At 43.2% G+C, this 18,921-nt stretch overlaps 1 protein-coding gene and 2 pseudogenes across 18 annotated transcripts in view; 2 read left to right on the top strand and 1 right to left on the bottom strand.

The window, feature by feature from the left end:
- The window catches only part of TPK1 (thiamin pyrophosphokinase 1), a 269,847-nt gene that overhangs the window by 142,425 nt on the left and 108,501 nt on the right, over nt 1–18,921 (bottom strand). For all 18 annotated transcript variants that reach the window (XM_090136771.1, XM_090136770.1, XM_090136769.1 and 15 more), the window contains one exon: nt 18,771–18,840. In XM_090136771.1, the coding sequence (XP_089992897.1) occupies nt 18,771–18,840 (70 nt within the window). The remainder of the gene's footprint in view (nt 1–18,770; nt 18,841–18,921) is intronic.
- LOC149918358 (uncharacterized) lies at nt 1,840–2,592 on the top strand (annotated as a pseudogene).
- LOC149918359 (uncharacterized) lies at nt 2,593–3,877 on the top strand (annotated as a pseudogene).

Here is an 18,921-nt window from a genome sequence, read left to right on the forward strand (position 1 = left end):
TCCTCCTATTTACAAATTTATTACAAATCATTGAGCAAGGTAAATTCAGTGCAGCACCTTGGGATTTGGTTAACAATTACAGATACTGCAGTCTATAGTCAGGGGCAAAGAATAATAATGGTTCAAATGAGACTACGGAGTCATGACAGAAGTTATAAGGAGTTTTCTGTAACAAAATAAAGTCTTTAGCAAAGGTCTCAAATTGGTTTCTTTCGCTTTCAAAACACACAATCATAGAAACATGAAAGTTTGAAAAGATCACTAAGATCAACCCACCACTACTATGCTCACTAAACCATGTCTCTCAGCGCAAACATCTACCTTTTTCTTGAAAACCTTCAGCTGTTGTGATACTATCCACCTCCCTGGGAATCCTGCTCCAATATTCCACCACTTTTTCAGAGAATAAATTTTTCCTAAAGTCCAACCTGAACATCCCTTCATGCAACTTTAAGCTATTACCTCTTGTCCCATCACTAGCTACCTGTGAGAAGAGGCTGATCCCCAGCTCACTACAACCTCTTTCCAGGTAGTTGTAGAGAGGGATATGAGGTCTCTCCTGATTCTTCTCCAGACCAAACAATCCCAATTTCCTCAGTCACTCCTCATAAGACTTATGCTCCAGACCCTTCACCAGCTTCACTGGCCTTCTCTGGACACAGTTCATGGCCTCAGTGACTTTCTTGTAGTGAGGGGCCCAAAACTGAACGCAGTTTTCAAGGTGCAGCCTCGACAGTGCTGAGTGCAGAGGGATGATCACCTTCCTAGTCCTGCTGACTACACTATTTCTGATAAAAGCCAGGACACCATCAGCCTTCTTGGCCACACTGGCTCATGTTTAATCAGCTGTCAACTAACACCTCCAGATCCTTCTCTGTACAGATTTCCAGCCTATCACAGTTTTCCACAGGTGTTCCATGTCATAACATCATGCAAGACTACTCCAATCCCAATGCCAGAGCAGGAACACCTAGATTAGGTCACACAGGAATGCGTCCACGTGGGTTTTTAGTATCTCCAGAGAAGGAGACCCCACAACCTCTCTGGGCAGCCTGTTCCAGTGTTCTGTAAAGAACACCCTCACTGTGAAGAAATTTTTTCTTATATTTATGTGTAACCTTCTATGTTCCAGCTTGCACCCCTTGTCCCTTGTCCTGTCATTGGATGTCACTGAGCCTGACACTCACTCTTTACATATTTATAAACATTAACAACGTCATTCCCCAGTCTCATCTTCCCCAGAGAGTAAAGAGACCCAGCTCCCTCTGCCTTTCCTTATAAGGGAGATGCTCCACTCCTCTAATTATCTGTGTCTCTGTGGTGGACTCTCTCAAACAGATCCCTGTCCTCCTTGAAAAGAGGGGCCCAGAATTGGACAAATACTCCAGATGTGTTCTCACCAGGGCAGAATAGAGGGGGAGGAGAACCTCTCTTGACCTACTAATCACACCCCTTCTAATACACTGCCACAAGGGCACAGTGCTAGCTGCCGTCCACCAGGACCCCCAGATCCCTTTTCTCCACAATACTCTCCACCAGATCAGACCCCAGCCTGTACTGGTACTCGGGGTTGTTCCTGCCCAGATGCAAGACTCTACAGTTGCCCTCTGTATGGGAACTGCTAAGTCATGGCCTGAACCTCTGATTGATCACCTCAGGTGATCAATAAATCAGCCACCGGAGCACAGGTGAAGGCAATTCACCTGTGTGATCAGAAGGGGTGGAGCCTGGCTCCACCTCTCCTAGACCCATTTAAGTGCTGACTACCAGTAGGGAAGAATCTCTTCTGGGGATCCCTCCTCTGGAGTTTTACAGTGAGCCCAGGATAAAGGTAAACACTCAATCTATTCTCTTTTTGTTATTATACTCTGCTCTGTCAAACTCTCTTGTTTATTCTATAATTATAACAACTTTATATTCATTGACTATATGCTTGGTGAGCCAGACAGGCCAAATATTCTAAAATCTATGTTGTGTCATTTCTATAAATGGGTTGGCGGGAGAATGCTTCCCACCCTAGATAAAATGATTCTAGGGGAGATCCCAGGATTTGTGGGATCTCCCTATTACGAACTAGCAGTTCATAATAACTGAAAAATGGGGTCCCCTACATGTTGTGGGAAATATCTCTCCATATTGCATGGCAGATTACTTTTGGAGACTTAACAAAGATATAATAATTGCAAAAGAAAGAGAATTAGCTGCCTCCACAGTGGCACAGCCACTATTAAATGCTTTAAATCATGCTGAAATAAGGAATAATGCTTTAGAGAATGAAAACCAACTTCTGAAAGACCATATCAAAAAATTAGAACAAGAACTTGGCATACTAACAGGGAAGAAACCAATTCTGCGTCTTCCCATAGGTCAAGTTCGTAACATTTCAATAGACAATGGCCAGACTCCTGAATCAGCAGACTTAGATCAGGAAAATAAAAAATTTAGATTAGATCTTGAATCTCCAATTTTGACAAATCCACTAGAACTCCATCCTGTCATAACTCAGAAAACAAAGTACAGGACAGACCGGCAGGGGTGCCGCCTGATCTGTGACCCTCTGACCAGACTCACTTGCATGTAACAGCCCAGCTGTACATGGCAACAGAATTGATGGATTTAGTACAGCGATTTCGGCAGAAGCCTAGAGAAGTGTGCCAGCTTGGTTATTGTGACTGTGGGATTCTGGGGCAGAAATTGTTTTGGTGAATGGCCTGGAAGTAGCCAAGTTGGCCACCATGACTGTCCATCCTGCTCTCAGGCAGAGGTTATATGCGGGTAATCAATATCTTGATGAAAACCATTCTATAATAGAATGGTTAATGGCAGCCTGCTGTATGGTATGGCCCAATAAATCTGATATACCTCTACATACAGGGATGTGGTCCTCCATTGAGGACCTTCAAAATTATATCTGTGAACTAGATGTAAGGGAAGCAATTTATGAAGACACCTTTGATGGCCCTGATATGGTCAAATTCTCAGCAGGGATGAGAGACTTAATTCTACAGCAAGCTCCCTCTCATCTGCATGCTGCTTGGGTCTCTATACTAAATCCCCTGGTGGCCTCGGAAGCAGTAGTCCAGCAGGCTGCCCAGTTAGTGGCTGACCTACGAGAAACAGAACGCCTGCAGACCAGGCGCAACACTTGGACATTAGAAGAAGCCGAGGTCCTGCCAGTGACTAAAACCAAAACACAGGCTCTTCAAGCTCCTCAACTGGGACCCATAAGGGTCTCCCTAAAACAAATGTTTAATGACTTAATTTGGGCTGGGATCCAATTTGCTGAGATTGACCACCAGCCCAACCATGTCCTTCTCCAGCTTTGGAGACAACTAAAGGACAACCAAAAATTTCAGAACTACCCTAAGAAACCAAGGGTAAGGGTTATAGAGAGAATACCACCAACAACATGGAACCTAGAAGATTTCATTGTTCCTCATAGGAAAAAAAAAAAAAAAGCCACCTCAGGTGTCTCGGGCTACAATGCCTGAGCCACCAGACGCAAAAGAATTGGCCATAGCACAATTCATGGCGTGATGAGGGATGTTAATCCCCCTAGGGCTGCCAGAGAGGACTGGAGGCCCTATGTAGAATTAATGATTTATTGGTCCCGAAAAAATATTCAGAGTTATGGCATTAGTGGACACTGGAGCAGAAACATCAATTATCTACAGAGATCTGAGCAAATTTGATGGAGACAGAGTGATGATTGGTGGTTTTGAGGGACAGACTATTCCTGTCACCCAAACATGGTTGAAACTGGGGGGTGGGCATCTCCCACCTCGGTAGTATAAGGTGTCTATTGTCCCAGTCCAGGAATACATCTTGGGTATAGATATTCTATGGGGTCTGGCTCTCCAGACAACTGTAGGAGAGTTCAGACTTTGACAGAGATGTATCGGTATCTGGGAGGTATAGGCAATATTAAGAAGCCATGTGAAACATGGGCCTATTTGCCTGCCGAAACCACACCGGATTACTAATGTAAGGCAGTACAGACTCCTGGGTGGGCAAGATGAAATATTGAGAATGGTGCAAGCATTAGAAAAAGTGGGCATTAGAAGTCCTGCACACAGCCCATATAGTTCCCCCAGATGGCACGTGGAGAATGACAGTGGATTACAGAGAATTAAATAAGGTCATGCTGCCTATTCATGCGGCCGTACCCAATATTGCCTCCCTAATGGACACATTAAGTAGGAGATAAAAACCTATAATTGTGTCCTAGATTTAGCAAATGTGTTCTTCAGTATCCCAATTGCTGAAGAATCGCAAGATCAGTTTGCATTTATGTGGGGAGGCAGGCAGTTGACTTTTCAGTTCCTGCCATAGGGGTATGGGCATTCACCAACATATTGTCACAATCTAGTGGCATGTGACCTGGCTAATTGGAAAAAACCTGATGATGTTAACCTACATCATTATATTGATGATCTCCTGCTGACATCCAACTCACTGGAGGCAGTAGGGCAGGCGGCAGATTCATTAACAGCTTATTTACAACAAAGGAGATGGGCTATAAATCCCCAAAAGGTGCAAGGTCCAGCCTGTCCGTAAAATTCCTTGGGGTGGTTTGGTCAGAAAAGACCGAAGTACTACCTAGTGCTGTCATAGATAAGGTTCAGGCATTCCCAGTCCCTACAACATCAAAGCAGCTGCAAGAGTTTCTAGGTATATTGGGTTACTGGCATTCCTTTATACCTCAGCTAGCGCAGCTGCTAAGGCCACTGTACAGACTCACAAAAAAGGGGCAGCTATGGGACTGGGGGAAAACAGAACAGATTGCTTTCCAACAGGCAAAACTGGCAGTTTAAACAAGCCCGGGCACTGGGTATATGTGATGGGCAGAACTGTGAGCCGTGTGGATGGCTATAACCAAGGAACCTGGTGATGGTATTCTGATTATCTGTACAGATAGTTGGGCTAGAGGGCTCACTCTTTGGATTGCACAGTGGGCCACCCAGGAATGGACTATCCACGCCCAACCAATCTGGGGCAAAGACATTTGGTTAGACATGGACTACAGTCAATCACAGAACTGTACATGTCTACCATGTTTCTGGTCATCAGCCCCTACAGTCACTGGGAAATGATGAAGCTGACACATTGGCCCGAGTTCAATGGATTGAGAATTCACCATCTGAGAACACTGCCTGTTGGTTATATCAGAAGCTACGGCATGCGGGACAAAAGACAATGTGGGCAGTTGCTAAAGCATGGGGACTGCCCATACAGCTACCTGACATCATCCAGGCATGCCGGGATTGCAACACTTGCTCTAAGATGAGACCAAGATTGCTGCCTGAAACGATAGCCCATCTTGCTAGAGGACACAATCCTCTCTTGCGATGGCAGGTCGATTACATCGGGCTCCTTCCTCAGTCTGAGGGGGGAGATATGCCCTGACCTGTGTCAACACTGCAAGTGGGCTACTGCAGGCCTATCCAGTGCCAAAAGCAAACTGGACATATACCATCAAGGCACTCACTAAACTGATGTTTGCCTATGGGACACCTCAAGTCATTGAGAGCGACCAAGGGACTCATTTTACTGGTGCAATGCTACAGCGCTGGGCAGAAGAAAATAACATCAAATGGCGATTCCACCTGCCATGCAATCCAACAGGGGCAGGCCTCACTGAACGTTATAACAGTATTCTTAAGGCTGCCGTGAAGACAGACTCCCAGTCCCTGCAAGGGTGGACGAAAAGACTGTATGAAAGCTTGCGGGACCTGAATGAAAGACCCAAGATGGCAGACCCAGTGCCCTGAGAATGTTGCAGACAATGTGGGCCACCCCACTTAGGATCCAAATTATGGGCACTGATCATCAGGTAAGACCCCAGATTGGTAATGAAAACCATCTTCTGCTTCCTGCCCCTGAGAATTTAGATCCAGGTACCCATAGAATAAAATGGCCTTAAAAAGTGCAGGTAGGACTGAAGTGGTGTGGCCTACTTGCACCTTGGGGGAAATTATTGGAGGTGGGAGGCTCAGTAGTCCCTCCAGTAATAAGTACTTGGCCTACTGATATTGTGGTCAATGCTCCAATCTTCATTGCTAAAGAGACCCCCATCATGTCCTATGGCAGATCAGAACACCTACTCTGGTGCCTAATATAGTTATGCAGCTGCAGATATCTGGCCAGAAGGTGTGGTACAGGCGGCCGGGACATGCCCCAGTACAAGCTGAAGTGTTGACCCGGGATAGAAATACAGCCTGTATCTTGCCCTGGAGAGCAGACCTCCCCTCCTGGTACCCCTGAAACATCTGTATTACTCCTGGTGAGTCTTTGAGCCTTCAGGATCACCGGAAGGAACAAAATGCCATCAAAGCGTTCCAGTGTTATGGTCAGATCACGTGCGACTCCCGGTGATGGTCTACATGGGACTGATGGAACACAGGACAGACCTGCACCTCACGACCGCATGCCTCCAGTAACATCATCGAGCACTGGCCCATAAAAGAATATGAACGTTTACCGATCGTCACTCGTCTTGAATTGTACCAACATGCATCGTGATGGAAACTGTATAAGCGTCGCGATATAGCGGATCTCTGTATTAGGAAAAGCTTACCCTTTAGTCAACCTGATCATTGGTTCATGCCATGAAGGGGTGGAGTGTATGGGAACTGCTGAATCATGACCTGAACCTCTGATTGATCACCTGAGGCAAGCAATGAGTCAGCCATGGGACCACAGGTGAAGGCAATTCACCTGCCCTGTTGGAAGGGGTGGAGCCTGGCTGCACCTCTCCTGGACCCATTTAAGAGCTGACTACCAGTGGGGAAGGATCTCTTCTGGAGACCTCTTCTCTAGAGTTTTGCAGCGAGCCCAGAATGCGGGTAAGCATTCTATCTATTTTCTTTTTGTTGTTATCATCTACTCTGCTGATCTCTCTTTATATAAATTATAACATCTTTATATTCATTGACTATACACCCTCTATTACACACTTACTATGTATTTATTATTTTCAGTAAATTTCTCCCCACCAAACTCTCTCAGCCTAGCCTTCCTGCATATCAGCCACTCCTCCCTGTGGCTGTGTCATCAGCAAACTTGCAGACAGTGCACTCCTATTCCCTCATCCAAGTAACTGATGAATACACTGAGCAGTGCTGGTCCCAGTACTGCCCCTTGAAGGGCTCCTTTAGATACAGGCCTCTAGCTGGACTCCATCCCATTGATAGCAACTCTCTAGCTTCTTTCCTTCATCCAAACCTTCACAATCCACCTTACAACCTGATTGTCCAGACCACACTTCCTCAGTTTAGCTGCAACAATGCTGTGGAGGATGGTATCAGATGCTTTACTAAAAATCAACATAGACATCATCCACGGCGTTACCATCATCTATCTGTGTGGTTATGTCATCATAAAAGGCTATCAAGTTTGGTCAAGCATGACTTCCCTTTTGTGACGCCAGGTTGATTGTCCCCTCTTATCCTTGATATGCCTAGAGACAGTGCCAAGGGTAAGTTGTTCCATCACCTTTCCAGGGATGGAGGTGAGGCTGACTGGTCTATAGTTACCTGGGTCCTCCTTTTTGCCCTTTTTGAAGGCTGGAGTGACATTTGCTCTCCTCCAGTCCTCAGGCATTTCTCCCATTCCCCATGACTTATTAAAGATAATAGAGAGTTGCCTGGCAATGACTTCTGTCAGCTCCCTCAGTACCTGCAGGTGCATCCCATCAGGACCCACGGATTTACTGATATCCAGATTGCTGTTGCTGAAATGATCCTTAACCCAGTCCTTATCAACCTTTATTCTGACTTCCTCTGGGGCCTCAGGAGTATGGGGCTCCCCAGGACAGACTGCAGCAATATAGATAAAGAAGGCAAATAAGGAGATGACTAAGTCATATAGTATTATAGCTACGCAAGGGCTTCTAGCTCCTCTTGTCTACTGCCCTTGCTTCTTGCATTAGTGTAGAGACACTTCAGCTGGGCTCACCTCTGGCCTTGGAACATTGATACCAGGCTCATCTCAAGTGAGACTGGTTTTTATCCCCTTCTCCCTTCAAATCTAGCTTAAAGTCCTCTGAATGAGCCTTCCCAAATCCTGGGCTAGAATCCTTTTCTTTCTTTGACATAGGTGGATCCCATATATACCAGCAGGAATGGTGCTGAATAAACTGCCCTGTGATCAAAGAAAACAAATTTCTCGGATGGTACCAGCCTCTTTACCACATGTTGATCAGATGGGTTTTCCTGTTCCTCTCAGTATCCCTCCCTGTTTCCTAATGGACTGAGGAAAACAGCACCTGAGCTCCCTCTCCATCAGGTAACTGTCCCAGTACTCTGAAGTCTCACTTTGTAGCCCTCAGAATTCTCCCCATGGCCTCATCACTATAAACCTGAAATACAAGAAGTAGGTAATAATCAAAGGGTTCTAGCAGACCAGGGAGCTTCTCAGTGATGTCCCTGACCCAAGTCCCAGGGAGGCGCAGCTCCTCTGTGAGTAGGGTCAGCATATCTGGCCCTCTGTTCCTCTCAGAAGGGAGTATCCTGTGACAATTACCATTCTTTTGGTCTTGGCAGAGGCTGTCTTGAGAACTGTAGTTGACTGCCTCACCCTGGACAGCCCACTGGGTGGACTTTCTTCAGTTTCTTCACTTATCCGTCCTTTGAATCCCAGGGACTCACACCTCTTGTGCAAGGGCACTTGGAAAGGTGAGGTAGGGCGGGAGGAGGGTTGTCTGCCACCCCAAGCAGGAATCTGTTTCCATTCTGCCTTGTCTCCCACGTTGCCTCCTCCTAACTTGCTGTGAGAGGGCAGGGGATCCACCACTACTTGCACTACTTCTGTGCCTTTCTTGCAGGGATGTCAGGGAGCAGCTCTCTGACATCCGTGCAAGAAAGGCACAGAAGTAGTCTCCAGTCAATCTCCCTTTCACACTCTATGATGCTTATTAATCTTTCAACCTCTTCCATTAGCTGTACCAGGCTCAGGCACTTCCTGCAGCCAGAGATGTGAACACCATGTTTGTGTGCATGCTTAGTCTTGGTTGTCGGAGTCTTCTTGGCAATGGCTTTACGCTGAGTGTACACCAAGGCTTGCCTAGCCACTGAGAAGGTGATGCATGTTAGGTGACCTGGCCTCTTCAGTGGGAAAGAGGACTGCACCTTCCCTACTCACCATGTCCACACAAACTGCTGTGCAGCTCCCTACTCCCACATTGTGCCACACTGCCATGTCATGCCCTGTTTGCTAATCCTGTTCACTGCACTCTAGGTCACTGCACTCCTAGGGACTGCCTTTGTACACATAGGAGTTTTTACTGATCCTCCCCGCTTCATGCACACCACACTGGAACAGCTTTTGATCAGTGGTTCCATGCTTCTCTTTTTTGGAGTAAGGGGGCTGGGGCTTCCTCTCTCGCCAAGCACTTGTGTTCATGGTTTTTGTTAAGCATATCACTCTGTGATAAAAGTCCCTTGGCACAAACCTCCAGATCTGCTCAGAGCTTATGTTGAAACAGTGGTTTTGCTGGCTTCTAAAGCTGCTGCTGATCCCATGATAGTTTTTATTGACGTGATAAGCTTTAAGAGCTTTTGTGGACTGTCAAAGTACTATAAATAGTTTTCTCAGTTTAGCATGTAAGGATCATAGAATCATAGAATGGCCTGGGTTGAAAAGGACCTCAAAGATCATCTAGTTTCAACCCCCTGCTGTGTGCAGGGTCATCAACCAGCAGACCAAGCTGCCCAGAGCCACATCCAGCCTGGCCTTGAATGCCTCCAGGGATGGGGCATCCACAACTTCCTTGGGCAACCTGTTCCAGTGCATCACCACCCTCTGGCTGAAAAACGTTCTCCTACTATTTAACATAAATCTCCCCTGCCTCAGTTTAAAACCATTCCCCCTTGTCCTATCACCATCCACCCTTGTAAACAGATGTTTCCCCTCCTGTTTCTATGCTCATTTCAAGTACTGGAAGGCCACAATGAGGTCTTCCCAGAGCCTTCTCTTTTCCAAGCTAAACAAGACTAGTTCCCTCAAGCTTTGTTCATAGGAGAGGTGCTCCAGCCTCTGATCATCAAATGATGTGTAACCTTTCTCTACCTAAACCAAATTTCTGAAGTTTGCTAATCTTGTGTCACATAGAAATGTATTCAATACAGTTATTTTCCTAGTGATTTGCTTCACAAAAAAATTTGATGAACAAGTAGGATCAGTTTGTTTTGCCACTGTGAAATGCTCAAATTCACCAACCGTGATGCTCATTTTCTCTCCTTCTCCTGTGTTAAAGAGAATACAGGATTGCTAACACAATAGATGACTGACTCAGTGAGGTTTCTGCAGTTGTTTCAAAGATTTGTATTTCACTGATGCCATCCGTTTCTCTTCATTTCTTTGCTTATTAAAAATCCCCTCCATAAAATATGGAAACCAGGAATTTTTAAGTTGTGTCTATCTTGGTACAAAATACATATGAATTTGATCTAAACTCCTGACTATTGCTCATATAGCAATATTGCTGCCAATAACACAGAAAATCTAATGTTGTGAAGTTCATCTCAAGTTGCTTCTAGGCTTGACCCCTGCTGCTGCTTTTTTTTTTTTTTTTTTTACTTGTTAAAATGGTTAAAAATATTTACTTGTTAAAATGGTTAAAAATATTTACTGTACAAATTCTTATCAATGGAATTTCAACTGTAATATCAAAAGAACAGCAGCTGTCTATCTTGCACAATTTCTGTAGATTCAAGCAAGCAGCTACAACGCTAAGGCTGAAGGTTTTCCTAGCTAAGGCTGAACCAAGGTTTAAAATTAAAGATGTGATTCCAGTGCTTTCTAACAAACAAAACACACAGCTCCTCATCTCCATGGCTGCTATACTTTATGATGGGCATGAGAGTTCATCAGCAATTTAGTTTACGTTTCAAGCTGTATTATGAGGAATAGGGACAAGCACATAAGGATGTATTTTTTACTACATGATTTTAAACAAATGTAACAGGATCTACAAATTCCCCAAAGGGAAACTTACAGAATTCTTGTGTCCTGTCTCTGTTCAAAGATTTCAAAAGAGATGCACGTAACTGGCTACCATCTCCTCTGAACTTGAACCAACTCCTCTGCTTGAAAGCTGCTTTCAAGCAGAAGCCGATAAGTATAGCTATTGTGAGTTAGTTTCTCTGCAACTGCTGCTTTTCAATTTACTGTCCTTGCTATCATTATGGCTATTCTAAAGGGATGTGTTCGAAAAATAATAACAAAGCGATGCTACCATGCTCAGTGTGTTGGAAGGCAGTCCCCTTCTGTGTCACGCTGTATTGAGGACACAGAAAGTAACTCAAAGACATGCAAATACCTCTGGGCTCTGCTTTATATGCCCAAGTCAATGTTGTTCAAAACCAGAAAAAAACACTCTGTGAAACTGAACTCTTGAATGTACAGATGGAAATTCCACACTTGTACATGAAAATTCCACAAATGCACATTTCAGATTGCTACCAGTTTACCTTTCTACAAATTGCCCGATGATACATTTACTGGGTATAACATGCCTAAAAACCTACAGCTAGATGTTTTTGAGTTGTTGTTTTCCTGTTGATTCCTCCCTATTTAAGCAAAGCCATCAAAGTAAACTCACACTTGGCATTGCTGTGCTGTCCCTGGATGGGAACCCCAGTCGCAGACCAGTGGACTGGGCACTGAGTTGTCATGGGAAGTCATCTTGATCTGACATATCCACTCAGAGCAAAATGCTGATGTGTTCATATTTTTCATCTTACTGAAATGCTAAGTGTAAATCCCAGAGTGATTTTTCTCCACAGTCACCACTGCAGTGGTTTTGAGTAACCATTTCTCCTGAGTGCGTCAAGAGCACAAATGGGAGCAGAATGAGATGAAAAATATACCTTCTCTTAATCAGATGTTTCTGCACTGCTTTTGCTCTCATCCAAGTTGATACTGATTCCATGACAAAAGGTAGCTGAAATTCTATCTAAACTTTTACAAGCAAAAGCAGCAAGAACCTCTGCTTAGCCTCCTGCATGCCCTGCCAGTGCTCATGGTGACATAACACAGATAGGTCTCCTCTGTTAGGAACTACTACTTCCCTTCCAAAAACATTCTCTTTAAGTAGTTCACTTGCAGCCGCCACAAAGCCAGAAATTACTAATAGGCAGTAAGGAAATCCAAAATTTCAGAAAGCCTAAGCCTCATCTTTAACAAATGCTGCCTTTTTCTAAAATATCATCAATTTTTTTTTCATTTCCTCTTTTCTTTGACTAACAGCAGAAACAAGGAAAATTATAAAAGAAACTCCTGATGAGTTCCAAAAAATACCTTGAGTACATCTCAACTTGCACCATCTGACTCATAAACATCATAAAACATTGCAGGGGGATGACAGTAGCTCTTTGTAGCTCAATGACTCTGCAAACCAACAAAAACAAGCCAATGTTCAGCAGAAAATCAAAAGCTGTGTTTGGTTTAGTCCTTTCAAGGCCTGTGGAACCAATTGTTCAGGAGATCAAAATTTAGTCAAACCTCTTTCCTTCTGCAATTAACCAGACTGAAGAGGAGTTGCTATGTGCAAAGCTGTCCCAGGCTAACTAACCTTTGACAACACAGAATCATAGAATCACAAGGACCTACAAGATCATCTAGTCCAACTGTCCTCCCATTACCATTACCACCACAAGTTACTAAACCATATGTCATAGCTCCTTGTCCAGATGCCTCTTGAACACTGCCAGGGACAGCGACTCCACCACCTCCCTGGGCAGCCATTCCAGTGCCTGACTGCTCTCTGAGAGAAAAAGTTCTTCCTAAACCTCCTGCGGCACAACTTGTGGCCATTTCCTCAGGTCCTGTTTGTTGCCTGGGAGAAGAGGCCAAACCCCTCCTCACCACAGCCTCTCTTCAGAAAGTTGTAGAGCGCAATGAGGTCTCCCCTGAGCCTCCTATTCTCCAGACTGAACAATCCCAGCTCCCTCAGCCGCTCCTCATAGGACCTGTGCTCCAGACCCCTCACCAGTTTCACTGTTCTTCTCTGGACATGTTCCAGGGCCTCAATGTCTTTCTTGTACTGAGGCACAAACATCAGCACCAGATAACAAATAAAGAGGGGAAATACCTCAGGTACATATTGAAAAAGAAAACAACAACAAATCATACTAAAGTATCTTGAGAATACTTTGCAATAAATAGTTTTCACTTCTTTGCTTTTGGCAGAGTTTTGTATTTACTCCAGAATACAGAATAGTCCAGGAGAACAGGCCCTGGAGAATCACACTGTCAAACTTGCTACAGTGAGGTGTAAGAAATGACATCAGAGAAAAGAAACCAGAAGGGCCTCTCCATAAAATCTGTAACATCATTCCTTACTGAAAGTATGATTAAAAGCAGGTATTTTATCAGTCTTTTCCTCCGAACTCACATTCATGAAGAATTCCGCATCATAATTGTATATGAGATAATCACTTCTGTCAGTGACATATATAGCACATATCCTTTAGTAGAGGATATATAGAGGATCTTTTCGCCCAAGATGGAAAAAGATGTCTATAATTCCTTTTCAAAATTCCTGTTAAAATTTTCATATCTAAACAGTCTAGTTGATGCATTCTAAGGCATTTTAGAACCATGTGTTAACAGTCTCATTTAGCTCCTAAGTAGCACTCTGCATATTAGGCTATGATCAGCTTACCTGGCTTGATTCTCACTGCTTTATGCTGACATTTATCAGGAACAAGCCAATTCCATAATCCTGCTGGGACTGAACATGTGACATTCACATGAGATCAGTGCAATATGGGCCTTTCCTAAAGCTGTTGAGGAGCAGAACACCAGGTACTAAGAACAGAAAAATTTCAGAGGTTTGATTCTCTTTGCTTGTTGTTTTTTCCCTTTGTATTTAATTATTGTTATTTTTTTGCTGTTGTTCCAGGTCATTACAGAGACATACATCAGCCATCTAAAATAAGTTTGGAGTTTTGAGTGCCAGAATTGCTTTCAGCAATTCTGCCCTCTGAAGGCACTTCTATAGCAAATTTATAAAAAAAGCAGAGAAAAATAAGTAAGCAAATTTCCTATATCAATCTTGTAAAGATTCAACTAGGTTACCAAAAACCCTAGCACTATTTATTTCTCATAAGTGTTGAGACCAACACAAATGGGGCATTTATCCAAACTATATAACAGCTCAGTGTTGACTGAGCAGAATGTTGGGCTGCAGAGCAAGAAAAAAGAACAAATTCCAGTGCATCTCTCATGACAAAATATACCAGTGAAACTTGCTCATTAGTCCGCTAAAGCAGTAACCAACTCTAACCGTAGATGCAGATTATAAAGCAAACAAGCTATTTAAACTTGGAGGTTCTTATGCTAAGTAAGCATTGCTGTGCCCTTACCCACCAGGAAACCCATCTACTAGACAGTTTAATACAATAAGCAGTGCTATTTTCAAATGCTCAACACTAACGAACATCTCATTAAATTTAAAACATCTTGAAGGCTTCACTTACTTTAAAAATGCAGTGTGGAGTGGTAAGTACGCCTTTTTTACAGAGTTGTAGAAGAAAAAATAACACATCACACTTCAGCAGTTTATAATAAAAAATAACTGTGCTGTCTCCTTAAAAAAATTGCTCTGGCATACCTGTTCAGTTCTATCATTAATCCAAAGTTACCTAGTACTACTGACATTTCTTGTGATGTAACTAATTTAGCATATGACTGTCTGCAATTAACCTTTTTTAAACAAATGTTGGCATCAGAGACGTGAACATTTAAAGGTGGTATCTGTGTTACACTGCTTCCTCCAGCTGCAGTACAGAAAGCAGTCCCACACAGACAAGCTGCACGTGCCACAGCTGTGTTACTTAAGGGTATGGACTAGGTTCCACATGCTTTTTTTTCTGCTACTAAAAATAAATTTCAAATCAGTGACTTTTGCCTTAGATAGATACAGTTAATCTAGTTCCAGATAGAAAAACACAGTGAAGATGAGAAAATTCTGATTTAACATGAAAGTCACTAAAGTTAGCTTTTACTTTTGTAAGCAACAGGTAACTGGGAATACAAAAGGACAATTCAAGGACATAAAACTATTAGAGAATGTTCAAAGGAAAGCTACAAAGATGGTGAAGGGTCTAGAGGGGAAGATATATCAGGAGCAGCTGAGATCCTTTGGTGTGTTCAGTCTGGAGGAGACTGAGGGAAGAACTTGTAACCTATGGCTTCCTCACAAGGGGGAGCAGAAGGGCAGGTCCTGATCTCACCTCTCTGGTGACCAATGAGAACCTGAGGTAACAGCATGAAGCTGTGACAGGGGAAATTCTGGATGGATGTCAGGAGAAGGTACTCCATTGAGAGGGTGGTCAGGCACTGGAACAACCTCCCGTAGGAAGCGGTCATGGCACCAAGCTTGCTGGAGCTCAAGAACCATCTGGACAATGCTCTCAGACATATGGCTTGATTTTTGAGCAAGTAGTAGGACTTGATGATCCTTATGGGATCCTTCCAACATGGTTTGGATGGGCATACACTCCGATGGGTGAAACACTGGCTGGATGGCCAAACCCAAAGAGCTGTGGTCAATGGAGTTAAATCCAGTTGGTGGCCAGTCGTGAGTGGTATCCCCCAGGGCTCGGTACTGGGGCTGCTTTTATTCAACATCTTGATGAGGGGATTGAGTGCAGCCTCAATAAGTTTGCAGATGACACTAAGCTGGGAGGAAGTGTAGACCTGCCTGAGGGGAGAAAGGCATTACAGAGGGACCTGGATAGACTGGATTGATGGGCCAAGGTTAACTGTATGAGTTTCAATAGGGCCAAGTGTTGGGATTTTGGTCACAAAAACCCCAGGCAACCCTACAGGCTTAGGGAAGACTGGCTGGAAAGCTGCCTGATGGAAAGGGACCTTGGTGTACTGATGGACAGGTGGCTGAATAGAGCCAGCAGTGTGCCCAGGTGGCCAAGTAGACCAATGGCATCCTAGCTTGGATCAGAAACTGTGAGATAAGTAGGACTAGGGAAGTAATCCTGCCTCTGTACTTGGCACTGGTGAGGCCTCACCTCAAGTACCGCGTTCAGTTTGGGACACCTCAGTCCAGAAAGGACATTGAGATTCTGGAGCAGGTCCAAAGAAGGGCAACAAGGCTTGAGAAGGGCGTGGAGAATATGCCCTATGCGGAGAGACAGAAGGAACTGGGGCTGTCTACTCTGGGGAAAAGGAGGCTGAGTGGAGACCTTATTGCTCACTTTCAATATGGTTAGAGCAGGGTTGGTCTCTTCTCACTGCTGACAGGTGAAAGTACAAGGGGAAATGGCCTTAAGTTGCGCCAGGGTAAGTTTATGTTGGATATTAGGAAACACTTCTTTACTTTAACAACCCAAGAAAGGGTTGTTAAGCACTGGAATGGGCTCCCCAGGGAGGTGGTTGAGTCAACATCCCTGGATGTGTTTGAGAACTGTTTGGATGTGGTGCCCAGAGACATGATTCAGCAGAGGGTTAGAGGAAAGGAAAGAGAATCTTTAAAAGATTCTTCACACTGTTAGAATAGAAGAAAGACACTTCAGGTGTCGCTGAGCCCAAAATATCAGTTAAGTTCTTTACTCAAACCTCTTCCATTAAATAACATCCCTAAAATTAAAGGACTATAGTTCTTCGGTCTTGATAAAGCACAGTTAGCAATCAATGTTTTGAATAAAACAGTTTTAAATAGAAGGTTATGGCAGCATTAAAAAAAAAAAAGATTAAAATATCAGTAGAGTCTGTGCACCCAGTCCTTTAGTACTAGCCAGGGAATTTAAAGGAAATTACTTCAGAGAAGTAAATGAATATTCTTTCCAGCAGAATGATTTCTTTGAGGACAGAAATTAAAATTATGCAAGTCTTTATTTTTCTCCTCTATTTCATAGCAGGTTTTTTATTTCATAGGAATCACTTTGAAGGTAAAATATATCCACTACCCCAAGCAATTAACATGAAAAGAAAAAAGAAAAATAGTCCAAGGGCCAAGTATGTAAGACTGAAAGAACTATTCAATCAAGGTATAATAATCAAATTTTCCCTGAATTATATTCAATAAGAATATAAAGGTTTGCAGAAGAGATGAATGGGTTACAAGAGAAGTTAAATTTCTAACACTGCCTCATCACTGCCTTTGTGTCTCTTTGAAAAGAATCACCATTATCAGAGAACTACTTGCTGCAAGTCAGATTTCTGTCTGTATTCTAGATTTAAGGTGTGCATAAACGGCTCTGCAAACAAGCAGTAGAAGAGACATGGGCAATACACACAACAGTTAGTAATGCTTGACAGATTCCCATCCGAGTATCAGCAGTCTCACACATCTAACTTTTCACAGATGACAAAGGAAGAAATTCAAAGTTAACTCCCACTTGAATGCTACAGTCTTTCCTTCTAGCTCAACTTTGCTGTGAAGGGCAAGAAGAAAACAAGCTTCTCCTGTCCTCCCTCATACATTTGGTTGTTCAACTATTGGCAAATATGTGCCAGGTCCTGCTGTATGAATAAAAAAGTTCATAAATTTGTAAGTTTCGTCTCACCTGTTTACTCTGAGAGTCAGCTGTAATTACTGTATTTATTAAACTACTTATCCATGAATCCTTGCTCACAAAAACTGAAAATCCTAAGGACAAGTAACAATGGGTGCTTAGCAACCCGGAATTACACTGTGCTTGATGGTTCCACTAGAAAATGAGAAACCACTGGAATGCAGCTATTTTGCACCATAAAACCAGCTGCATAAACACTTCTGGGGCAGAAACCCAGGATTTTATGGATTCAAACGCCATTAGGAAACAAGCACTATTCCTCCTTCAGATCTATTTCCTCACCTAACATATACAAGTCTATATAATTTCTGTACTTGCCTTTAATCATATATGATGTCCTGCCATTAATACAGAAATAATTTAAAAGAAAAAGTAGACAGCCTATTTTATTACTCATTCCACTTCACAAATGCAAGCAGATTTTCTGTAAGGAATAAAGAGGACAGTTTGTTTCAGCCCTTGGTGAGAGGCATCAGATGGTCCTTGTCAACCTCTCCCAGAAGCACAGTAAGTTTTTCAAGAGGTTGCTGCAAAGCCTTAGCTCTGATGGAGGCCTAAAATGAGACAGATTGAAAGCTGAGCTATAAACCAGAGGAATAAAGACCGCTGGGCTTAAGAAAATAGGGTGTTTTAGGCTGCTTGTGTATTTTTAATACTTACTGCCGGGAAAAGCAATTAGATACACAAAGATAAAGCAGAAAAAGCATTCCACTGCCTGCCACTACGTGACTCTCACAGCTGCTTCCTCACTAGCTGTCATTCAAAATGAAATGACAGTTATGGTTGAGAGTGCTCCATTGTTTTCTGTCCTTAAACACAACGGTAGTTTTCAAGGAAGAAGCAATAGTTTGAATTCAGCTCTAGCTGATCGTTTCGTTCCCACCTATTCAATCCTTTACACTACATGTGTCAAATAAGCTTCACCTTCAGAGGACCTGAGCAGAAGTTAAAAGTTACTAAAGGAAATATCAGCCATCTTTTGGATATGAAAATACATTCATAACTGAAAACTAGTAAAACACACTAATTTGGCCTTTTATCAGTAGTTGAGCATATACATACCTCTCCAGGGAGTTCAGATTATGTTCACTGCTACCACATGGCCAGTTTGTTGAAGTACCATGTATAAAGCAGACAGCTGCTTCACTGACTGAACAGATCCCATCCCCAACATTTTACTTTTATTTAAAAAATATGACTTTCATGAGTTCATGTTTATTATTAACATACCTGTCCTGATTTCCTTCTGTGATGTGGTAGAGACGATTAGCACCTCCATCAGCACAAGCTCTCAGTGCAGCTGCAAGTGAAGAAAGAGAGCATCAATATATGTTCATTTTAAATAAAAAATCCTAACCACTTCTGTGGTTTGCCTTGACTC

The sequence above is a fragment of the Phasianus colchicus genome, chromosome 3, assembly GCF_987193195.1.
Source record: "Phasianus colchicus chromosome 3, bPhaCol1.hap1.1, whole genome shotgun sequence".
In the NCBI taxonomy this organism is placed as follows: domain Eukaryota; kingdom Metazoa; phylum Chordata; class Aves; order Galliformes; family Phasianidae; genus Phasianus; species Phasianus colchicus.